Here is a 26,843-nt window from a genome sequence, read left to right as displayed (position 1 = left end):
TTAACTTGTTTAATTCGAATTATGAGTTATAGAAATATAACTTCAATGTGAACTTTAAATTCCTAAGGTCACCTTAAAGAAGCCCCACTTTGCTGCTCCTTATTTTTTTAAATATCCATTTTAAAAATGGGCTTTTTTTAGATTGAGAAATCCTAAAAAAAATGTTGCATTAAAAGAAAAATGAATCTATGGTACGAAGTTGAGTAATTATACTCTTAGATAGAAAAAGTATAAAAAAGTATCTATACTCATTGGCTGAATTTTCATTTTATCATTTTCCCTATAACGATTCCTTTTTCAGATTAACATTAATGCACAACTTCAAATGAATTTTGAGCTAACGTAATGTGAATAAATGATTTCTGCTTATTAGCAACATGCTATATGCTACGATAAGTTTTGATGCAATAACTCATCCACCAGTTTCATTAGTGCTTCCAGCAGGATAAGCTCCATGTCAGAAGTGATACAGATAAATATCTACAATCACAAACATTCATATAAAGACGATGTAAAAGATATTCTAATAGATAACTTTCCTTTCATAACATTTCAATGGATGGCATTTCATTTCTAATGGAATAATAGATCCACTTTGACAACAAGCAATGCATTTACTTGATAGGTTCCTGTTCAGTTCAGAGTTTTATATATATATATATATATATATACAAATTAAAGCTATTTGTAAATATTTCCTTTGGTAAAGATTTTTGTTTCTTTGAATTGTTTGGATTATATGTTTATAATTTATAGTTGATGTTATTTGAATATTTGGGACGAAGCAACTAAGGATATGAAAACAGTGTGTTAGGTCTGTTAATTGTGTGTGGGGTTCTGCCATGTTTGCCTATTTCAGAAATAAAGTGGAGTTTCTGGAGGGGGAAAAAATCTTTCCATCTGTGTATTAAAACGGACTGTTTAGTTAAAAAGGCCCTTATAAAAATTCTTATAAAGACGGGATCAGAACCCATCTCTTCCAACTAAAGGGCATCATAGATAATGACTGAGCTATGGACGTATTCGGTTATAATTGAAGACGATTACTCTAACAGTTCCTTGTAAAATAATCACATTTTACAAGGGACAAATTACAATTTATCCCTTTTCTCCATTAATTTCGCTTTATCATTTTAATGATATATATAAAGCGAAATTAATGGAGAAAAGGGGATAAATTGTAATTGTATCTTCGTGTTTTTTAATTTTATTTTTTTTAAATGTTAATGATAGATCATGCAGTTCTTTGGTTTACTCCTGTCCATGTTCGTTATGGAGGAAATGTAATCGTAAAATTTCTAAAAATCGTAAAATAAGAAAAGAAAGATTTCTCACCTCTGACCATCGCCATCATTGCCGTACAATGGGGAAAAAACAATGTATAGAAACCCAACAGTTGAAAATTTTATGGATGCGAAGAAATGATTCGGATAGTATTCTGAAATAAACCTACCTGAGAACACACGTAACTCACGGAACACCTGATAGATTAAGTTTCCGATAACTAATTATAAAATTATCTTCTTTTTTATTTTGGAACATGAAATATTCTCTTTGAAACTTATTATTATTAAAGGTCACCTCAATGGACTTCCAAGACTCATTTCAGGAGACCATTTTCCACCACCAAACAACACTATACCATCCACTACCATCTACCACATTTGGATTTATAGGGTTATAATCTGTTGATGTTGTTATTTGGGATATTATTGTTTGGTATGTTCGTGAATTTTCATTTTATTATTTCATTTTCTGTTTCACAATAATTATAGAACTGCCATAAAATATGATATTCAGCAGAGATCTCGCAAACATGAAAAAATAATGTCACCTGCATTCGACGGTGTAAAAATTCACAAACGTTTGAAAACAGGACACATTGACACCTATGACTGCAATTTCAATTATTGTCTCGCTGTTGACCCTCTTCACTTTAGTTAATGGACAAGCAAACAAGTTTCATATTTGTATTCAGTGCTTTGTTTTTCTGTTTTGTATTCAGTGGGATGTAGCGGATGAACTCACCAAGAAAACTGGCACATTGTGCTGTACAAAGAAATGATAATGTTGGTCAAAACTGGGTGTTGGCAGTCCGTCTGTGTGCACGCTGCACGTAAATAATAGTTAATGGTTAAAAATGTTAAATAATAAATGGACGATACATTTTGGTAGAACAGCTCATTTCCTTCTAAAATTCTTTGCAACAAAAGTGTCTAAACTTTTTAAATAAGCAGATTAAATCATGTTTGTTTATTATCAACTTTTTCTTACTTATAATGTTTTCATTTGCGACTGTTTTCTATTTTTGAACATACTCGATATTCTGTTATAACAATTTCGTGCTCCATTTCCTAACTGCTTTGATTTTGATAACTAACATTGACAAAAAGTTTTGTCAAATCTACATGATTTGACAAAAATAATGCAGAACTCAAAACCATTAAGGTTCTGAAAATAGCACTTAAGAGTGCTATTTTGATTGCACTTCGCTTGTACCAAAAAGATCTATAATATCAGAGGGAAAAGGGAGCTATAAATGACACCAAACTTAAGCGTAAAAACAAACAATTACAGTAATTTGATTAACCATTCTTGTTCAACAACGCCATAATGTAAAATGAACTTTTGCAGGTTTTGTTTACCGTCCCTTGTTAGTTCCGATGCCGAGAACCACACCATAGGATCTACATTATTGTAAACGCTATGCCTCAAATAATTGAGATGGATTGTTACCATCAGCGGAAATAAAAGAATGCAAATTAAAGACAGTTTTTGTTTTGATATTAGGAATTTTTTTTGAATTTTTTTAAAGTATTTCTCCACTAATATTTATATCAATAACACAGAAGATAACTTTTCTGATAGTCTTCATCTCGAAATCTAAGCATGTTTGATGACTGCAGTATTCCCAAAGACACTTCTCATGTTGCTAAGCTTAAGCATTAAAAGTGCAACTTTCGTTGAGCCCGATTAGCTAAATATGAATGAAAGTCCTTTAAGCATTATGCAGCAGAAAGGTGTGAAATTCTAGGGGCCAAACCCTTCTTGTACAGACAGCCCACCGCAAGAAAGAACAAATAAGCTGATGCCATTAAGGTCAAGTGGTGTCAGGTTGTTAGTAGGTTAACGAAATCTTAATTATCCTGCACTTCCTCCGTTGATGCAACATGCGAATGGGTCGAGTGACACGCGCTAATATAGACACACACACGTGTGTGCACGCCTAGTATATATTTACAAGCCCACATGCCCAAAAGGGGGTCGATTGTTAATTCTGACAGCTACATAATATCCGCGTATTTGTTCATCAAACCTTTCCGTGACGTGACGGGCGCAGGCCACGCGTTGCCGAATTATGCAATAGAAGATCATTCGCCCACGGGAAAGTAGATAGTAATTTAATTACTCTTGATGGCAAAAGTAACAGTAACAATAGTAGAGAAATAAATTAGTTATGAATATAGAGGAAGAGATCAATGGAGCAAACCTTTCTGTTTTAGAAATAAGGTAATGGTTTGCTTACTTTTGTAAGCAAACCATTTTTATGAAATGTCACCTATGTTACGAAAAGTATTCTTCTATTCTTCATTATACTAATAATCAATTTTGCATTACTGTTAGCTCAAATAACAGGAGAATAGATTTTCCAATGGATCAAATGCCTTTGTAGCACAGCTAGCCGAAAAGATAGGTTGAAATTCCATCAAGAATACGAACAAAAAGAATTTTAACCCTCTCATTCCAAGAGATCGTATTTTCACACTCCTAAGAAATTTCATTCTTTTATATTCGAACCCAACTGACTGACATAACACAATCATCGATATACGGTTTTCCTTGCCTCTAATTCTAAACATTCCGACCAATAGATTTTTTACAATGCCAATACACTCAGTGTATAAAGAGCAACTTAATCTACAAGTGACATTATCCGAACTTTTAGTTTCAATACTTAGAGATATTAATATATGCGTCGTTTCTGGCGAAGTGGAAATAAAAAGATCTAACCGTTTATATCAATACATTTCTTTCAAGTTTGTGGAATACGAATAAATGTAAATTTTACTTTCAGCTGTTAGAAAGAATTTCACATTTCTATTAGAGTTGAATTTATGAGACCTTTCATATCAATTCATGCATTCTGATTACCTTTATTTATCTTTCTTTTATGAGTATAGTTTCAACGTGCATAGCAAGCAAATGTTTTTTGCATTATAGTGAACAAGTCAGGCCGATATTAAGAAATAGAAGTTTACTTTCACTGGCGGTTGGAAAAAAAAGTTTCACATATGCCATATAATTATCAAAATATTTTATCTGGACTTCTCTCTGATAGTTGGGATAATACCTCACATGCAAACAGTAATTTGAGTTTTATGGGAACATATTTACAGCACATTTTTTTATCTTTGAATTTTGTAACTGCGAATAGTAAAAGGCTTCTGACATCGACAATATTAGTACCATCGGATCTTTGCGAGATGTAATACAAATAGCATGTGACGCTATTTTTGTATTATTTCCGGTATATGGCAACATCATATATCGGAAATTCGTCACGTCGAAGGGTACACTGATGTCACCTGTGGCGATCATTTAGCTGTTCACTTCTGTAGTAGTTGGACAGAGAATCAATGCAGAGTAAGGGAACAAAATTGCTTATTTAACTACCTTGACGATAAGAACATCTCATTTGTTGATAAGTATTTAAATTACAATTTATATATGATTAAAATATTAATTTCAAATTAAGATTTTAATTCAAGTTATACTATAAGAAATGTCAAAGAATAGGATAGACCACTCAGCTGGATACATGTAGTTCTTGTACAAGTTGATAGAAGTTCCAAGATTATCATTGCAAGAAAAGTTTCGTACTGTGGAAAAATATATATGAATGAATAAATAAAAAAAAGTTATCTGCATTTTACTGGAGTAATTTGAAAATGTAAACAGATATTTTGACCAGTGCAAGTGTGTACCAGGAAAATAATTTAAAAAAAAGTAAAAAGAAGAAAATTAGTATAAAAAAAAGAAGAAAGAAACGATGTACTTGAACGATAATAATGACACTATAGGGGAACTGTTTTCATTTATTTTTTATTTACTATTTTCGTGTATATTCTTTGTCTAGTGAATTTTAGCTAATCTACTTAAGCTGGGAGAGTGAAGTTCCCAAATGCATGTGCAGTATGAGTTTTAGTATTTGTTTTCCCTTAGGAACAGTCAATGATATAATGAATTGCCTGTGAATTCAGTGAAAGAAATCACGAACTATTAATGCTAAATCTGCGGTATAAGAAAATCTCATGATGCGTTGAAAAAATATAGCACAGCAAAATCACCTCAGAAATATGTTGAAGACTGAATTATATTAAATCTAGATTAGGTTAAGTTAGATCAGAATTTTGTTTTTTTTTCTCTCATTTTGTATTTATTTTCTTCCTATGTTTTTAGCTTTTTAAGCACATCTACTTGATGAAAGGTTCGCACCATGCAAATATAAACCAGTCATGGATTGTACAAGCATAATTATGAATCATATATTTCAAGTCCCTTCATGTCTAACAAGCAGGACAGTAGTCTTACACCGGAAAAATAAAGCATTTATTATCTAATGATATTTAGAAACATCACTTAAATGGGATATGAAATTCCAAAAAAAAAAAAAAATCCATGGCAGTGAGATTCGAACCTACAGCCTGTATCCTGTTGGTTAGAGAGGCCTGTCTCGGCCAAGCAGGATGGTATAGACTTAAACTGGTTTTTAAAATATTTTTAATATATATAAAACATTTTTATAAGGTTTCAAGTTAGCTTCATGCAGAATTATTTAGGTGCAGATTCAGAAAAGATTCCTTTTATAGGTTTATGAATGATTATGTGTTAGCATAAGAAGTAATGCAAGGGCAGTTTGGCTTGAACTCTCTCCAGGCCTTTTATCATTAGATTTCAGAGTTAGCCGATCTTGATGTAATTAAAATCGAGCTAGTGTATTATGTTTGTTAATTACATGCGTTCTTCTATCCAGTTTACCTGTGTTTGTGTGAGAAAAACCCTGCATCCCTGTACGAGACCGATTGACTCACCTTCATTTGAAAGTGAACGGAATTCAAGCCTAAGCCTTTTCAACCAAAGGATTGATGCACCTGAATATTGAACAAGTTAAAATTTTCCTCAACAATTCGGGGCTATAAGCTCCAATTTAGGGGAGTATTTCAATGGGAAGTATTCTCCCGAAGTTTCACGACTTCGCCATCTCAGATTAACCTATGGAATTATACAGGTTTGAATATTCTTCAGCAGAATACTCATCCAAGCTTCCCACAAAATCTAATCCATCTTCAAGCAAAACACAAATTGAATTCCATCACTAGTGTTAATTAGTATCTCCTGTTTTGGCGAATGATTTGATAAGGAGGATTGAGGATATTTAGAATTAACTTCGGTGAAGCTAATGCCATTGAGCAGGTGTATTGTATCCGCCAGCTTCACGTCCTTTGGACGTTTGTTTCGAAACGAAATAGCTAAGACTGGTGGAGAAAAAAAATATTCCACCATCATCTGAAATTGCTAACTCAGCTACCTTTAAAAAAGGCCTAGAAAATATTTTCCACACTTTTAATAACAGGATTTACGTTCAGATCTGCACTCCATTAAATCAAAATTCCAACCTTCCGACTATTCCACCGAGTCACAGTGCTGACCCTCATAATATGAATAACAAGTTAGAAACAATGCCAGAGTAAGGTAGTAGCTAAACACTGATTCAACCTGCCTAAATGTCATGCACTTGAGTGCATTTGTAAAAATGCCACGATTAAAGAAAACAGCAAATCAATAAATTTACCTGACCACTGACATGCGTTAACAGAAGAGATAGAACGTAGTATCCTTAACATGTGCGTCATGCAAGAGAACAGCCATAAATATGCGAATGATGATTTTTAGTTAGTGAGACTCGTAGGAAGATGAATAGTGCAGTTCAATCAATACCAACTACAGTAAATCAGATAATCTCTTTAGATCGGCTTATCTCCTGTATCTCATCTTCCTAATGGAGGCCTACATATGGCCTACTCAAAGCACAACCTAGATAATTTATTCTAAGTCAATTTTGTAGTTAAATCATACTAATCGAAAATATAGTTTGCTATTTTTTATCATAACCATATTTTATAATCTCTATAGTCGTTTCTATTTTCTGACTTTGTATCATAACTATATCTGTATAGGTGGGATGAATTTTTTTGACGGTGTAGAGACTACCATCCGGCTTTTTAGAGGACTGAAAAGTTCTGTGTTCAGTTTCTTGAGCAGGATCTTGATTATTTGACCCTTACCCTACCCACGGTATAATTCTAATACACTGTAGCTTTACAACCTTTTATGAGTAGGACTTATGTGGAAAGGGAAAAAAAAATGTTAACTATGAATAATTGTCTCTTGGATCTCCGTTGAAAAATTCTTAACAAATTCAAGAATGTCTCTTAGTCCCACTTCTTCAGTAGTCTGACTACTGAAGAAGTGGGGGGTTCTATCTTTAATCTATTTCTAGGTGCGTAAGCAGACATCGCATGAACTAACCAATCATATTGCGGTGAGAGGTTGATTCATATACTTTTCTCCAGTGCGCATCGAGTCTGAGAAAAACAGAGATTATAGTCTTAAAAATCGAAATTGAATAAACAGTGAAGTTGTCTTATCTGGTATTAAATTCTAGCACTACAGATCTTAATGTATGCTTCTGTTCGAATAAACCCCAAAGAATAAGAACAGTTGCACCTTCTTTAGCTCTTCATGTAACTTTAATTCAAGAAATTTAGATGATTAATGTAATCTAAATACCTATATTTAAATCTAAATCCATATAGTATGCATTGTTTTAAAATGAATTGAATACTTCAAATATTTATTGCTCAATTAGATTTCAAACGAACATAATCTTACATATGCTTAATATGTTATATGGTCATATGAAACCTAATTACTGGGTAATTTCTTATTCAGTAACTAGGTTTGAAAGTGTTCAGTTACTTTTGAAACACTGTCTAGCTTTGAAATTTTCACTTTTGATATTTTTAAATGTACATTTCAAATTTTAAAAAAAAAACAACATTTTTTTTTAAATGTGTTAACCATTTTTTTTCTTTTCCTAATAACAAATGAAATTCAGTCTTCCAGTTACAGCAATACTATGTAGGTGATATCATCCATCATAAATAATTAAAAATGCACAGCTAGTTTTTTTCAATCATTTTATTAACATATTGTATGCCACGTGCATGAGAATGCTTTGAATTACTGCCAACATGACCTGCGAAATTTTTATTATGGTAATCTATAGATCACAGTGAAGTACTAATTATAAACCTTAGAAAACTTATTGATCGACAAGACTACGATCATAATTAAAGTAAACATCGAATAAACGTTTACCTCTTCAAGAAGATGATTTCTTAAGGAAATAGAACGTGTTTCTTAAACAGAAAAAAAAAAACTGTGACCTCGGAAAAATCGAGGTTGGTTATTTAACTGCAGGTCACATACACTCATTGACTATAAACATGAGTGAAAAGAGAAGAGGTGCATTTAACTGTCACTGCACTCTGAAATTTCCGGCAGTAAAATAACCAGAACGTCTTCTCTAATATGCATAATATGCATCATTAATTGCTGCAGGAGGCCGGAATGATGCCGAATGATGTAGAGTTTGATTTAAATAACGGAATTAATAATGCGTGTGACGTTATCACATGTAAAAGCAGCACAGAGCGAAACGAAGAGGAAAAATTGAGAGAGGAGCGAGAGAGAGTTAATCAGTTCTTTACGACTAAGGCCTTAAAGCTCTTTCGTAAACTTTCCCCTCGTACACTTAAATATCTATATGAATTAAAAAAATTCAAATAAAAGACAAATACGGAATAGTTAATTATTCTACTTAATTATTCCTGGTAAATAAATGCCTCTTTTTCAAAACACGTGATTTATTTGAATATGCTGCACTTTCCCTATTTATAAAGAACTATTGTACTTGATGCATTTTAATGGCATTTCAACTTGGCTAATTTATATCACGGGTCACACAAAAAATAGAATGAAGTTTCCCAACATAAAAGCACATTCAAAGGAGTATTTAAAAAAGTGTGCAAAGAAAAAATGAGCTGTAAAAATCTCAGTATACGGATGTAGGAATCGTGAACAATGCTGTAGTGAACTGCAAAGCCAATTTAAGTTAAATTCGTGAATAAAAATAAAGCAACAAAAACTACAGTTCATCTTGCTTTATTTTCTTTTAGTAACCTCATTTGTATTTTATTCAAATTATATTTGAATAAAATACAAATATAAATTTCAAATTAATATGAAAAATCCAAGACCTTCACAATTATTATTATTTACAATGCATAGTATTTGGATATTTATTGGTTATGAGAAAATTGGAAAATTATCAATTAATGAGTGATATACTTATCACTCATTAATTCATTCAAGTATCATCACTGTTCCGAAGTTTGGCCATTTTTTCTCCATTTCTTCTTATCTTGAGCATCTCTAAATTTTTGTATGGTGCTCTTCCCTATCCAGTACTATATGTCCTTCATATAGGGATGACCCAATAGGACTCTTCTCGCTTGCAGTATTCCTGTGATGATCATATTTTGAGTTCCTCTTCTCTTAGATGAGAATTTCATTTTACTCTTTCCGATTTCATTCAGTAAACTTCTTTTCTTAATTTGTTCTTTGAATACTTTGTAACTTTTTCTGTTCAGACCATCAGCAACAGCATTCTTATTAACCACATCTCCAAAATCGCAATAGTTTTTCTTTACTTTTTCAGCAGTCCATGTTTCGAAGGTCGATATTGAAGAAGTTATCTGCTCTTCGTTGTCATGGTGGAAAGGTAGTTTTAATTATCTTTATTCTTCTTTTATTTTCTTGTTCACATTTTCCATCATCAGTCTGTGTATTTTTTTCTATAGGATCGCCTTTTAAAGTTATTCTCAGGTTTTTAGCCACTATTTTTTTGTGGTGCATTCATTTTTTTTTCATTCCTGGGTATTTATTTTTAGATTAAATTTATCACAGCGTTCTGTTAGTTTATTAATTTTATCTTACAAATCCTCTTCAGAGGATCTTCAAGATGTAATTAGCACCTATGATTCTCAATAAGTAGCACAATATCCTCTGCGTGTTCGTAGATTATTTTTGTTTCTTCCGCTAGCCGAGATGCTTCTTTGTGTTTTGATTTCTTTCATGATCATTTCTGAGAATATCCCAAACCATAAAAGTTTGTGTTGTTTATTTTTATTGTTGGTTTATAACATTTTGACATTTCTCTAATGTTATTCTAATAAAATAACTTCGGAGTATTGCTCATAAAACTAATTATTATACATAATCTGAGCTAAGTAAGTTTGACTTTTTTTCTTTTCTCTTTTTTTCTTTTTCTTTCTTTTATATACAAGGATAATCGTTGACTTTTTCCATAGTTTAAAAAAAGACACCATAATCATATTTTTATATATTTATTCCATATACTAGAAGTATAAAAATACGACCCAATAGCACATCAGTGCCATGTGTAAGTGCAGGTAAGGACTGACAGAGAAACAAATCTGACATTTTTCTTCAAGAACTGGAGGCTGTAGTTGATATTTAACACATAATGAAGAAGGCACTTCCAGTGGACAGCTGTAGATGGAATAAAAGAAGAAGGTTCGATGTGTTTGTATTTATACTGAAAGGACACGGGTGATGGCGACTGGCCGGTAGTTGGACGCCAAGTTTTTATCTCCCTTTTTTGAACAAGTTGGGTATATGCTTGCTATCATATGATGGGAAAAGTGCCAGCTGAACACGATAGAGAACATGTGTTAGCTCTGGAGCACAACGTTTGAGTATAATAGGAGAGATGCCATCGGGATCAGAAGACTTTTTAGTGTCCACGTTATATTCTCCAGTTACTGGCATGGCAGGAAGTGATTTGCCTTCGTCATTTTGCAGGAATGAGAGGAAAATGGTGATATGCCAGGAGGTCGTCTTTATCTTTGGGTGATGTAACAGTGGCGCCATGTGGGAGAGAGAGATGGAACCGGTGGTGAGCAGAAGTTGCTTCCCGTGTTCTTGAAAGGAACCAGAAGACACTGCTACCATTTGGACAGAAGAAGAGTTTTCTCTTTGCCTTTATGAGTTGAATTTGGATTTCCTGATAGTTTCTTTACATTTATATTTATATTGTCCGTCAGCATAGTTTGAGTATGAAGCTGATGTTGCACGCAACCTGCAAGAAGCTGTTTTTTTTTTCATACATCTATTGAACCACAGCTTTAAACATGGACGAGAATTTGGGGTAAAATGGGGGATAAAGGACTTCATGTTAGTGAGGATAATTTCTATGACTTGCAAAGTGCAGGTGTTTGGGTTAGAAGAGCGAAACAAGAGTCAGATCATGGAAAGGAAGAATAGTAGTTCTGGGGATCATCCAATAAGTACCTTAGTAGTGCCAAAAAGCACGAGGTTTGGAGTGGTTGGAGGGAGGGAAAACTTGCACAATATTGTGATATGAATTACCGATAGGACTGGTGACCAGTATAGTGTCTCTGGAAGGAGAACTAGTTTAAGAAAAAAGATCATGGGTATTGGGAAAGTGAAGAACATTATCAGGCATTTGGGTATTAGATGTACAATTTGTATTAAGTCATTGTTTAGAGAAAAAATTCCATCTTGATCGTTGGAGTGAAAAGGGGGAGCTAATTGGAGTTTTGAACCTTAAAATCACGTAGGAAGATTTTCTAGGTGACCAAATAGGAAGAGGACCTCCTATTTGGATAGCAAAAGGTCGAGCTTCGTGGATAAAGTAATGAAGAGGTCAGGGTATTTTCTGAAATTTAGGGAGAAATAAATATAGCAAATGAATGTTATTGGATGGGGGGTAAGGAAACCTTAAGCCAGATGAGGTCAAAAGTTAGAGGATTCTAAATTTGGCATTCTCTGGAAGACGGTTATTGTCGGGTCGTACAACGGCACAGTGCCGCCATACTTGTAGCAAAATAAATCATGAAGCGTGTAATTTGAGCATGGAAGGTGGACTATAGTTGTAGTTACAGTTTGGATTTCTGTCAAAAACAGGATGTCAGGTTTGGATATCTGTAAGTGGTAGGGTTCTGGTATGTTCTGAATATTGTGCTTGGTTTGAGTTGTTTGATTGGATTAGTTTTTAGGGAGATTTATGTTGATTGCAATGAATTGCCATCATTTGTCTATCTGTCTTCATTTTTGGTTCATTGTTGGATGAAACAAAGGGATGGGAGAATGCCTTGAAAGGAGATAGACTCAGGGATTGGGAATACAGTAAGAGGAGATACTCTTGAACGTGACACCCACTCAGAAAGCGTCTAGTCGCCTTCCTATAATGTAGCCCGACATGTGTTGCCTCTCACGAACCCTTTTGTTTTTTATTTTTGAGGTATTTAAGTTATTTGTTTCCTTACTTTCTTATTGGCTCTTTTATCTTTTTGTATTTTTGTAAAATCATGGCGACTGCCTAAGTTTTCAATCGATTCTTTAATCCTTGGTAATGTCGATGGCAAATAAATTTCTTAACAGAAGTTCATATTACGTGAATGCATTTTGATGGCATTTTTAAATAGATGAAAGGCGCCTAATTTTGACTCATGCTTTTTTCTAATGACTTTGATGTGACGACTAATTTCCTTTGAAATTGATCACTTGGTCATATTTAAGCCAAAACTGAGATCGCGTGACATATATCATATTTTATGAAATTCCGCTTGCCAAAAATTTTATTTAAATCCTTCCATTCAGAGAAGAATTATTGCTACAACAGAAGGATGGAAAAAACATTTTCCATCCTTCTGTTGTAGCAATAATAATAATAGCCACTTATACAAATACACTTATACAAATAATAGCCACTTATACAAATATTCAATGAAAATGTGTTATTTTGGTAAATTATGAATTTAGGATATTTAAAACTGCTACAAATTTAAAAATATTTAAAATTATTACGTTAAATGAAAAATATTATATTAGGCATTTCATTTTAAAATTCTGCTTTACAGAAAACTGAATATCTGGAGTCATGCAATGGTCTGTGCATAAATACGACACCTCAGTTTTTTAAATATATTTACAGTTACATATACAATGTGGTAAGAAAATTATTTCTGTTAGGCGTCGTTTCCATTCTTTCCGTTAGGTGTCGTGCTAGTGTATCAATAATAATTAGAATAGTTGTTGCACTGATTGCAAACGGTATACACTGTTTGCAATCAGTGCAACTTTATTTTATTTATTCCGTAGCTTCAACCAATCAGTTGTCTATCAGAAGAAATCTTCTTTTAAGTATTTACTAAACATTTACTTCTATTTTATTCCGACTACCTTCAGCTATTTCTGGTAAATTAATATAAACCTCGTATATGTTCCTTTGCTTGTCGTCATTTCGGCAATATGAAATGTTTTTAGTGGAAAGTCTGGTGTATAAAATATTCAGCTATGACACAGACTTGAAGGAAAGGATGCTACGTATCAGAAAGGGTCAACAACCGCGCAATTCAATTTACAGACACTGACACATGACTTCACTACTAAACTTAGTAACTAAGCATATCACATGACCTCATCACCTACTTCGTGAAGGGGTAAGCCTGAAACAAAACAGGCGCTTCTGAGAAAATAAGAAGACTCCGTTTCCCTTCGCTATTTTTCTTTTAGTATATTAGAAAGGGGGGGGGGGTCTGTAATGATGATTAAAAAAAAAATTCCCGTAGTGTCAGCATCCGGCCACCTGTAGAAGCATTGAGCGCCAAAGGGCAAGAATTTAGGTCTTGAGAAATGAAAACCAGGGCAAAGTTTTATCACTCTCTTAGATTCTTGCTGTAAGGAACATCATTAGTTCAGTAACCTAAGAACAGGTAGCAGAATATTTAAATTGTAGCATCGCCCGTTATAATTATGTTGCCTCCTTCGCTTGTGTTCTTATTGCTATAAATCCTTACGTAGTGTATCTCTGAATTGGAGCAACGAGGCTTACAATAAAAAACACGAAAAACATTTATTTCTGAAGTAGATTCATTTGCTTATATATCAGTGTGCGCGTGCGTGCGTGCGTGTTTTCAAATTAGATAAAAAAAAATCAAATTAAATATATTACTATAATCAAATAAACTAGCTGCCACGACTTATTAATTTGGAACGAATATTAGAATTGTTCTTAATGGGACTCAGTTTGTTATTTATTGTATACCGAACTATTTAAAAGCAGGTAGAAACGCATATATAGCGTGATCAGGAAAAATGCTCAGCATAATTTAGCTTTAGATAATTTGTAGATTATCTAAAGAGGATGCTGATAAATATTTTTCACATTCTTTGTAGTGGGAAACAAGATTTTAGAAATTACTTTCCTCATTTCTAATGAATCAATATTGCGCCAGGTAGACGATATAACATGATAAGGAAATGTAGAATAGCCAAAACAGATTCAATAGAGGGAGAGAGAGAGAGAGAGAGAGAGAGAGAGAGAGAGAGAGAGAGAGAGAGAGAGAGTGTGTGTGTGTGTGTGTGTGTGTGTGTGTGTGTGTGTGTGTGTGTGTGTGTGTGTGTGTGTGTGTGTGTGTGTGTGTGTGTGTGTCTTGTCTTTCAGTATATAGGAAGATGGCAATTTATTGCAAATTATAAACAACATTGTTTAAATCAAGTGCCACCGTAAAGCAGTCAGTAACTAAAACTCCCCCTTCCTTGGGAAAACCTTGCCTTCGTAACACGGCTTTAAATTGGAGAATATTTATCTTTTTAATTTTTCAATGAGGTTATCTGGTCCTATACGGATGTGGAAGAGCATTTCTCGATAGATATAGAGTTTTTAACATGAAGAACAGTAAGTCAACTACAGAATGTAAGACGTGATTGAAGAATATACAGATATGATTACCACTCTATCATTACTACAATAAATGTTAAGTTACTTGGTTGTAACAGACGTCAACTACAGAATGTAAGACGTGATTGAAGAATATACAGATATGATTACCACTCTATCATTACTACAATAAATGTTAAGTTACTTGGTTGTAACAGACCTTTAAATTTAGTCTAATACGTAAAAAAAAATAAGTGGTTGGCACTTTCATTTAGTTTCAATATAATGATAATATCTTCGAAAAATGCAATATCCTATAACAAATTATCGCAAAAAAAAAAACGAAATTTCATATAAATCACTTTCATATCATTTTATTATGTTGGTGAAGGATAATTCTCCCCGCCTATCAAATACAACATACTACATGTTATTCATTTGTTGATTAGAGTGCTAAATATAATTTATTGTTCCCTAAACTGTGATAACCGCTCTGACCTCTTATTCATCTGAAAAGGTTGGTTTTGTGAGTAACAAATACTCAAACTTAGGTCCTCTTCCATGAGAAATTCAAGGTTCATAACCCATGCTGAAACTTTGCTTATTCAACTCTCCTTAATATATGCAGCAGATGATGTTTCCTCTTCTCTTGGTAACTCAGACTTTCTACGAACGTCCTACACAACTGTTCTCAGTTCGTGTCAAATTAGATGACCTTCGTTATTGCATTCCTCCTTGTTCTTCCTTTCGATTGTCTGATTACTGTTTGCTCCATCATAGGTTTTCCAGTAGGTATGGTAAAATAGTCCTTGGGTCGGGAAAAACACAGAATACACATCGGCTAAAAACTGGTAATCTCGCCTTCTATTGAGTGTAACTTCTGCCTTTGCACGCTTCCACCTCTCGCATCTAAATGGCAGCATCCCCCAAAGATAAGATTGACTTTCTAGAAGCATTACATTTCTCCAGCTCTTGCTTAGATAATGGCACAAATCAACTCCTATTAAACCTTCCCTATTACAAGACAACCTACAGCATATATATTCGTTGATCCTTATCAAGAAAAACATTAGAAGAGTCCTTAACAGCTTAAATACAAGAAGGTCTTCAGGTCCTGAATGGTTACCTCTGAACCGTGCTCAAAATTTGTTCTGAATTAATCCATCCTGTATCGTATTTATAGTAAAGAGGTTTTTGTGGTACTTAGCTTCGGCACAAAAGCAAAGCCATATTCAACCTATTCCAAAGAATAGAAATCAAACTATCCTCCCATTCCTTTCAACCGACACCTCTGTCATTCTCAAGAAAAATAATGACGTCATCAACAACGAACTTCATAATATGCGAAATCATCAATTAATTAGTGATCAATTATATGGATTCCACCACTCTTACTCCACAGAAGATTTCCTATCCAACATTAACCAAATTTGTACATTCTCCATTCGAAGCTTTAGAGACTCGTGCGATTGCTCTTCACATATCCTGGATATGATTGCTCTTCACATATCCCTTCAATCTTTTCATCCTTTACAACTCGGTTGCAAAATCTGAAGGTTGTGAATAACCACAGTTCCCACCCCATTCCTCGGGTTGAGCGCTACTTGTAGAAGATGAATGATTCATATTTTTCCTACTAACGCTGTAGTATCATTATGACTTTATTTTTTCTCACGTTCTTCCTCCTATATATAAATTAACCTTTCTCATTAACCTCGAACCCACTCTATCCATATTTTGATGACTCCATTTCTTTCCTTCATTTGAGAAACAATGTAGTGTTCAAATGTTCCATGATTGATTCAACTTTTTCCATCACTGATTCCTTAAACATTGACATCTTTATCATTCTCCACTACTTAGAAATATCAAATATTAAAGTAAGGAAAACTTAGAAATATTAATGCTACTAAAACATGATTCTACTTCATGAAAGACTTCATTTCTTCTTCTTAGATTTGACACTTGATAATACTATTCAATATCTTCAGAAAAGATCAGATTTCTCTTCCAAGGATAATATACATCTCTAGCCTCTCCTGAAATAAAACATTGCAACCGCAGCCTCCTCTGTCTCAAAATTATTTGATTTCTTCCATTCAAGACTACTTCTCACCTGTACAATTCTCAATGCCACAATAAGTTCCAAATCCGCCTAACCTTAGAATGCTGTTTTCGTATTTCGTAAGATGCATTAAAAAACCTTTTTAAAATGTTTGATGCTATTAGAAGATGACGGTCTTCTTAAAAGTAAAAGATTATTCATCTGTCACAGACTTATGCAAATCGCTTTGTCACACATGTTCTGTTTCTGCTTATCTTTTCTTTGGACATTTTCAATGGTTGCTCCTCTGAACTTGCTACCATGTTTCCTTCACTTTCTTTTAAGCCAATAAAAACACTAGCTGCTCGTCAGTATCCACACACAGGCTGAAAATCTATCGAACCAACTTTTTAATATCCTCCTTTATTCCATCTAGAACTTTTCCCTAAAGACTATATCTTTTCAATCAAACGCAGTATTTCCTTCTCTCATTCACTTGCTGATACAGGACACTGCCATACTATATGTTTTGAAAACTTTCGAGCGAGTGTGTGTGTTTGTGTGTGTGCATGCGTGCGCCGTGCGGAATTGATATAAAATTAAATGTAAAGTTTTTGTCACCCCAACGGAAAATAATTCAAATGAAATTCTGCCGAAGTTTATTATTATTATTATAACGGTGTCTCCACGAAGTCAGTAAGGCTCATCGCGGGAGACCCTACATTGACACTATTCAACCAATACCTATCATACTTCTCCTAAAATTCATTAGCAGACGAAGCATTCACAACCACGTCTGGTGACAACGCATTCCGCATATTCACCACCCCCCATGCAAAAAATCTAGTCCTAACATCCTTGTTAATCACACTTTTACACAATCTCCAGGGATGACCCCCTCTCCCTACACTGTTCAGAAAAAAAAAAGTCATCAGTGTCAATCCTATAAAACCCCTTTAATATTTTATATGCCTCTATCATATCCCTTATCTTACATCTATCAGCTAGTTTTGGAGCCACAGACCTTCAATCTTTCCTTTTAGGAAACATTCCACAACAATCTTTGTAACTCGCCTCTGGATTCTCTCCACCATTTCTTTATCACCAAGAAATCCAGGTGCCCAAATCTGTGCGCAATAGTCCAGATATGATCTTAATAATGCCTTTTAAAGTGGAACTTTATAAGGCATTGTTAACTGCCATGTGTTCGTCAACAATCACGTAATTTGATGTGATATTTGGGCAAACTTTGCGATATGCCGTCTAAACTTAAGTTCTCCGTCCACAATAATCTCCATTCCCTTGCCTCGTTAACTCCTTGCAGTTCGCTTCCATTAATATAGTACACAGCATGTGATCTCATCCTCCCAAAGTGCATCACCTTACACTTCGCCACGTTAAACTAAGAGCCATTTACCTCAGCTCATACTGCCAGCCTGTTTAAGTCCTCCTGCAAGATATCTACATTTTTATGACTTAAAAATCACGGTTGCCTGCGCAATGGAAATCGAAGTTCGAATTTACAATTATGATTCCATGAAGAGTGTATTCACTTACTTGATGAGAATAAAATGAAATTATGTGCATAGTTCTGTTTATAAAGAGATAAGAACCCATACTGGCCAAATATTTCAAATTAATTTTAATTAAGAGTAATGACCAAACTGCCATAATTTTAAATTTGCATGATAAACTCTTAACCTTTTGAAAGGACTTTCGGTATTAACATTTTTATATTGAAAACAGTCCTGTGTAGTCGTTTATTTGATTTCTACTTCTCAAAATTTTGTCAAGGAAAGGTAGAAGGGTTGTAATTGACAAATGCGTTCTGTGTTACCACATAAAGCACATATTACATTCAATCTTCCGGATTATTAGTATACAAACGTCATTACTGCTCCTGAGAAAATAAACTCATTATTACAAAAGTGGGTCGTCTTCCATTGTACGAAGCGATCTGCATCCGGCATTTAACGTTTTGGCATCTCACGACTTCACACATCCGACTTCCTTCCCCTTTAATCTATTCGTTAAAAGAAATTGTGAAATTCGTCAAGGAGATTAGAAAGACAATGAGTGCATTCTATCACGTCTAGAATTATTGTAATTGCAGTCAAATGTTAACCCTCAACAAGAAGATAACGTTTTCACCTAAGAGATGAAATGAACTGCATTTGCAGGACATGATTTTAAAGAGTTTAGATTACAGTTTTTACCTAAGCATCGTATAAAATCTCTAAGAGGATATGTCAAGTAATAATAATTTATTTTGAAAAATCCTCTGTTATTAAAACTGTGCGCTTTTATTTCAAATAATCTTAGCTGAAAGAGCTATTGCACAGTTTTAGATAGTTTTAAATTAACTACCACTGATTTATAGTAAATAACATCAGGAAGGACGGAGAAGGGATTACTTTCAATATGAAAACAAAAGAAAAATTAGCAAATTTTTTCGTTATGACTAGAATTGTTCTTGGATCTTATTTTTGACCATCAGCTTAGGATTAAAGGTTAGTGTGGCCTTTATTTTTGATTTATTATTGTTTATATATATATATATATATATATATATATATATATATATATATATATATATATATATACATTTATTATTAAATAAATGTTTTTGGGAATGGGAAATAACAATCTGTATATAAAGAGATGCCTTGAGAATAAGCACAAAGATAGCTCAGTCTCTGGAGAATCGAAGTGTTTATGGTGTTGAGTTGGGCTTGAAATCTACTGATCTGATGGATTTCAAACTTTGTGTGGAGGCGCCCCCTATCTTCGGAAAATTTTCCTTATTCCCCTCCCCTTTCTTTTTCTTAAATATATTTTTATAAATACCGTAACAGATATATCTTTTACTTTATCTTCCTTCAACGTCTTAAATTCAATGCTTGTGATTGCCAAGTAACGTGGCTTCATGGAAACCTAATTAATACTATGATTGGACGGTGTTAATCCTATTTGAATACTCCTTATGTCTCTGATTTCCATGTATTTTCTAGCCGGTTTTCCTGTCCTGGTGGATGAAAACCCAGAGTTTGGAGGGGAAAAAGAAACCTTTCATCTCTCTGTGACCGGCTAATTCACTTTCAGTTGAAAAGCCTTTCAAAGATTCTCCGCTTTCTAGAGGAGTTTCGAATTCAAGTATTTCCACTCCAGGATCGCTGATACTGACTGAGCTAGGCAGGCTCACTAACAAATATATTCATATCTGAATTCTATTTAATAACATTAACATATTTTAAAACTAAGTATTAGGATATACATAGAATATTAATTCTTAAAATGTATTCGCGTATTTTAAATAATACAATACCCATAACAATAATCATGGTTATTAAATATATTTGAATTTATTTTTGTAGTGCAAAATTTCTTCGCGATCTCACATCTTACGAATTCACATAACCAGAATGTTAATACTTAATAAAGTTACGTTTTAAATTGTAAATACAGCAACATCTTCTTTTTCCTTTGTATAATACTATACTAGCCATTGTAAAGCGGTTCGCAGCGGTTTTATGCACCATTGCATAAAATGTGATTCTTATTGATAACTGCTATAGCTTAATGAATATTGACAGAGTGCTGGGTGGTGAAAGTAGGTTCGAATCCCATTCTTGATGCAAGAATTTTTTAAGAATTTTTCAAAACATATATTTATATATTACCATACATTTTTTATATATATTCTTGTTTTGTATTCGAATAACAAAGAAATAAATAGGTGGAGGAGGCAACATGAAAAATAGATTCAAACATGAACAGTCACATGCGTATAAAGCATAACTCGGATGTTGCCGGTTTAAATTATGACTGTATTAGGCCTAGCGTGTGCTATTAAGCTACAAAATATACATGAAGAAAAAAATGCAAACTAGTTTTTAATTTTAGTGAGTCCACATACTTCTGCCCGATGTGGTTGATCATCTGGTAAGTGTAAAATAATGAAGTTATTTTTCAAGAGAATAGAGGGTCTGTATGATTTACAGGGATGGCAAGTTTAAAATAGGGTAAGCATGATCTGTCTAATAAGCATCCCCTCTCCTTTTGTATATTATCCAAGAATACTGAAAAATCCAATTGAAAGCAAATAGAGACAAACCAAATGGAATCACGTTCAAATTTTTCTAATTAATCTAGATAGGGAGATTTTTTTTCATTCCATTCCTGTTGACAAGGAGGCTCGACTCTTAATCAGGAATGGTCATTTTCAAACGGTTTCCTTTTCCCGATCTAATCAGTCTTGGACATTAAAGGGAAGAGATTGAAACTGAAGATAAAGCGCTGTTTATAGCACCCAATGCCTTCAGTTCATTTGACTAAAATAACTAAGTTTTAATCCTAAACGTTTACGTTTATCATTCTTTCTCCTTTTACAACCGCTTACCATAAAAACCAAAACTATGGGAGCTTAACTACTACTTCTGCAGCTTGTTCCACTTAAGTGGGGTCGCTGTTTTTTTGGTGAGTTCTTCATCCTCAAGTCCTCCTCCACCAGCTTCCTCCATTTCTTCTTTGGCCGCCCGCGCTTCTTCTTCTTCCCCTGCACATCCATCTGTATGACCTTTCTTCCCACATATTCGTCCTCCCTCCTCATCACATGACCAAACCATCTCAACCCTGCTTTCTGTATCTTCGCTCCTAAGTTCATAACTTTCACCGTTCCCCTCACATAGTCATTTCTCATACGATCCTTTCTGGTCACATCGCACATCCACCTAAGCATTCTCATCTCCGCTACCTCCATCCTGCTGATGTTAGTTTTCCTCAGAGCCACAGTTTCCATAGCATACGTCATAGTTGATCTCACTACTGTTCTATAGATTTTTCCTTTTAGATTGATCGGCACCCTCTTATCGCATAGCACTTCAGCCATCTCTCTCTCTCTAGTTCCTCCATCCCGCTTGTATCCTGCATCCCACTTCCGTCTCAGCCTCTCCATCCTCTTCCACTGTTGAACCTAAGTATCTAAAGTCCCTAACCTTCCTGATGACATTTCCTTCCAGCTCCATATCTGTCTGCTGGCCGCCGTCCACTTTGCAACATATGCTCTGTCTCACTTCTGCTCAGTCTCATACCTCTCTCTTCCAGTACTTTCTTCCAACTTTCCAATTTAGCTGCCATTTCTTCTCTTGATTCTGCACACAGCACGATGTCATCTGCATACAACATAGTCCAAGGTCTTCTCTCACCACCTCCATCACAATATTAAATAGGAACGGACTTAATGCTGACTCTTGATGCAAGCCAACTGTCACTTGGAAACTTTCTGTCTGTCCCAGACAGGTTCGAACTCTTGTCTTCACATTTCTGTACATCTCCTGCACCAACCTGACATATTTCTCCAGTACCTTCTTCTCCCTCAGACACCTCCAGACTTCTTGCCTTGGCACTCTATCGTACGCTTTCTCCAGATCAATAAACACCAGATGTAGCTTATGGGAGCTTAACAAAGCTCTATAAATGGCTGTCAGGAATCATCCCGCATTCTAATGTCTTAGGTTTCCACTTACGTACTCCAATGTTGCAAAAATTATATAGGTATTATATTCATTTATTCACAAACTTCAGTACTCCACTTTCCTTGCTTTAATCATGATCACAGATGTAGACAAACTTTCCACCAAATGTCAATAAACGGACAAATGTCCGTTTATTGACATTTGGTGGAAAGGGAAGAGGAATAAGTGTTTATTCCTCTTCCTACAAAATCGTAGTGGTCAGTTACTGTGGTGAAATTAGGCGTGATGTTCAAGCCTCATTGGGACGACTCTACGAGTTCGAATCCGAACTAGTAGATCGATTTCCATTCCCACAACACTACCACCTAACAGATGGAAGGATACGGTGGTAAATAACGTTCTCGTGAAATCCCTTGCTAAACTAATTTGAAGATTTGTAATGTATATCGAGATTTGCCACCTCGTGATAATCTTTTAACTGTACAATCAATCACCACAAGTATTGTACTACCAATACATTCCAAATATTTTAGAAATTATGTTTAGCTTGTACATATCAGCTTTCCTTGGAAACAATTACAATCCATTTTCTTAAACATCACTAGCATGAAAACTTGGAGAATATTTAGATATCAGTAATGTTTAAATATTCACTGAAATGGAGTTGAATAATGAAACACAAGAATTAATGAAGGTCATTAATACAGTCCACTTTCTGTTTTGTGGTGGATTGTACCTCTGCTTTTGTTGTACTTATGTCGCTGTTGTTAATGTCTTTCTTTTTCTAAACACATATCTTGCTACATATTTCTTGATGTGATTAATCTTTCACAATCATGTCAATCATGTCATATTTAAACTATTTAAACTATATAAGTTGGTCTTGTATTAAAATGACAACAAAACAACAAGATATTATATCGCTTTAAGACGTTTAATATTATTTCACTGCGAAATCCTTCCATTGATCAATTTTATGACATTCGAAATTACGTTTCTGAGAAATATATCATTTTGAGTCAAAGTGAGCTATTCTTCTTTGAGAATCTCACACAATGCGTGTTTGTAAAAGTATAGCAATCAAAATACTCCACTTATCCATAGAGTAAGCACCTGAACATTGACACGTGCAGGTACTCACTTTATGAATGCGCGTTTTCATCCGAGTGCTTCTCAGTACAACTTGTAATGAGAAGCACTTGTCGGAATTTTTACAACACATTTCGATAATTATTTCAACAGGCATTATTGTATCTTACGTATTGCCTAATTTTCGAGATTATCACGAATATCTTTATATCAGAAGAATTTATCCTTTCAGTTATAATCAGTGAAGCATTTTTCACCTGCATGTATACAGCCCATAAATAAATCACTGATTTTAATATCCTAAATCATTTATTCTTATAATCTGAGCATCTTCAAGACAGCTTTGGTGGTTAGGCGATACTTATAGTAAAACTGCCGGATAAATTATAATCAAAAGTTATAGTTACATTTTTATTATTTTATGTAGTAATTGAGTGTAGCTTTGTCGTTACATTATGCTATTCCAGTGTCTCCTGTTAGCTTAAAATATTGACCGAAATATTCCGTAGGCAGTTCTTAGCCTGTCCTGGAATTCTAAACTTAACATAAGTGTTAGGTATTTAGAAAAGGCATATGAACTGAACTATATGCATGCAGTTCACAGTTTTATATGCGCAGCTCAAATATGAATGAGAACAATCTGGTGATACACTATCGCTTCATTATTTTCTATGTTCGCGTAGATAAAGTGGAAGTTCATTACTGTAGTAATCGTTCGTGTACTGTATTAAATGAATAACGCTTTTGTTGAGTTAACAACCTCTTCCTAGTTATGTCACTACATGAGTAATCTGATATAGCATAGCATGACTTAAAAATATTCCACTTTCGCATATTTATCTTCCCGATAAAATGTAAATTTGCTGCAGTCTAAATTAGTTGAGAATATACAATACAAACCAACTATTCTAGAGGAAACTGCGTCACTATTTTGACAAAATACAATAAGTAAGATTTCTATAATTGTTACTTTCATATTTTTTTAAATATTGCCAAAGTAATATATCATGTTTGAGAAATTGTTTATTAATTATTGAGAGGGAAAAGTAACTGCCTTCTAAAGAAAAAAAATTGCTCCGAACAAGTACCCACTTCTCCCCTGTTTGAATTTTGTCTTGGTTCTGACTCTGAACATTTTTAACTGAATTTTTAAAAGTAAATGAAATGTAATATCAAATTTGTCAAATTAAATACATGCATCAAGAAATTCTGAAAGTGCAGTGTGTATTTACAAGCATTACTAAACTTTACTTCATCTTCTGTATGATGAAATAAACTTTAGCAATTAGGTAAATCTTAATAATGATGGTATTGTAGGGAAACAAAAATTTCTCGGTTGACTGCTGATCCATAAAATAGCGTGATGTTCACTAACTGTGCGTGAAACTAGATGAGCGTGATGATAATATTTTTACATTACTGAACAGATCTGGAAGAATGTATTTGAAAATTATCCAGTTGGGCCGATGAAGAATATTTAAAAAATGATCGCTGTTGTACACATCTGTGAATATCGGTGAGTAATCATAAAGAAAATTGAGCTGTCTGCCTAAAGATGTTACTTAAAATTTTCAGCAGTGGTTTTAGACTACCTATTGATTTCAGAAACTAAAATTTATCATTTTTAATTCCGAATATTTAAAAACAAATGGAATTAAAAATCATAAATCTTATGATTTTTACTTTAGAATATCTCTTTACTTTAGAGAAGCATGCTTGTTTAAAATCATTTCTAATTGATTGTTTACATTCTAGTTGTATTAGTGTTCATAATCGAACGTAAATTTTCTCTTTATTTACTAAAGACATAAAAAAATATTCTATCTATTTCGATAATCAGTAAATTTAATATTATGCATCATCATAGGCAGCATAATATCCATGATATTATGGTGGTGGAGGTGGGCGGTTGATGGAGATGATTCGTAGTAGAGGTTCGGTGTAGTGGTTGAGACAGTTGTAGGTGTCCTGCCGCGATGAGTCTTCGGACTCCTTGAAAGTATCTGGAATAATAATAATATCGCAACCATTCTTGAGACCAAAAGGACAAAAATTATTTATGGTACAAATTACTTTTAGTATTATCCAGCTTCTATCCATTTATATTATATATCCGTCTCCTTTGCCTTATTTATGTTTATTAATTTAAAAAAAATACGCGATATTAAACCATGCTTGATAATATATGCACTTAGAATTACAACAAACCTCAACTAGTTTTAGCAATTGCACCTCTGTTATCTACGGTTCACTAATAGTATATTATAAAACTCCTGCGTGTGCATCTCTTGAACTAATCTTTATTTCGTTGCAGGTTAGTTATAGTAGCCGCGACACTTCTCACTATAGGAGAGCCGCTCAATTTTCCGTATCAACGACAACTACCTCTGAACCCAGAATACACAGCCGACTGCGCCCTCATTGTTATGTCAGGGAAAAGACGTTATCTGCATGAACCAGCATCCAGTGGGTTACGATATTTTGCTAACTTTGTTCCTGGGTAAGTTATTTCTTTTTAAGATAGTCTCAGAAAAATTAAAGATGCAAAGTTTTGATACCTTAATTTTCATAGTACGTTACTTTTAAGCCTTATTGACAAGCGCAGAGTTTTCTTTCTGATTATGTTGCAAACGTCTTCTCACTGAGAAAACGGTTTCAGTTGATCGTCGTCGTTATTTAAGATCAGTCAAAACAACTATGGCTACGAGGCTAGTGCATTATGTTTGTGAATTACGTGTGTTCTTCTAGTTTGTCTGTTTTACGGATTAAAAAATAGTTTCCAAGAAGAAAAAACAGTCACTCCGTATGTGACAGGCTAACTCATCTTCAGTTGAAAACCCTTCATAAAGCGCCTTCACATCCAGACTGGATTCCAACCTAGGTGTCTTTTCCCGTGTATTGGAAGCCAATACATAGGAAACAGTGGTCTTACATCCGTCTTAAAAACGACTCTATTAATCAAGTAGGCAACTCTATAACTCGGTTTTATTTGAAAATATCTATCTGGAACATAATAACAAAGAAATCTTTTAGATCTCTATTTATTGTCAAATACCCTGAGTGAATAACCAACATCACTGCAGATTTCTTCCAATATTTTTAAAAATATAATTAACTCAGTATGGAATTATTTACTCTAATACACCAAGCGTTGTTGATGAGTATCGCAGTGTCACAATACTCACCAGCTCAAAATTGAGAGTTCTTCGAGACATTTGTGTTGCAGGCAATTTAATTAGGTGCGACCTATGTTGCTTTTTGTTATATTTCTAGAAATTCCAGACATTGAAAACTCTTAGTGACGTAATTTCATTGTTCTTCGCTTAGAATCTTGACAGTTTTA

At 34.0% G+C, this 26,843-nt stretch overlaps 1 protein-coding gene across 1 annotated transcript in view; it reads left to right on the top strand.

Moving 5' to 3' along the window:
• LOC150097465 (salivary peroxidase/catechol oxidase-like) overlaps positions 1–26,843 on the top strand; it is a 126,255-nt gene that overhangs the window by 43,902 nt on the left and 55,510 nt on the right. Inside the window, exon 3 of the mRNA XM_090406928.1 lies at positions 25,815–26,000. Within this exon, the coding sequence (XP_090263054.1) occupies positions 25,815–26,000 (186 nt within the window). The remainder of the gene's footprint in view (positions 1–25,814; positions 26,001–26,843) is intronic.

Source organism: Typopeltis vanoorti, chromosome 17 (genome assembly GCF_054136105.1).
Source record: "Typopeltis vanoorti isolate ZY-2024b chromosome 17, IOZ_Tvanoo_1.0, whole genome shotgun sequence".
Lineage (NCBI taxonomy): Eukaryota > Metazoa > Arthropoda > Arachnida > Uropygi > Thelyphonidae > Typopeltis > Typopeltis vanoorti.
Note: the sequence above shows the minus strand (reverse complement) of the source record. Positions and strands in the feature narration are given on the sequence as shown.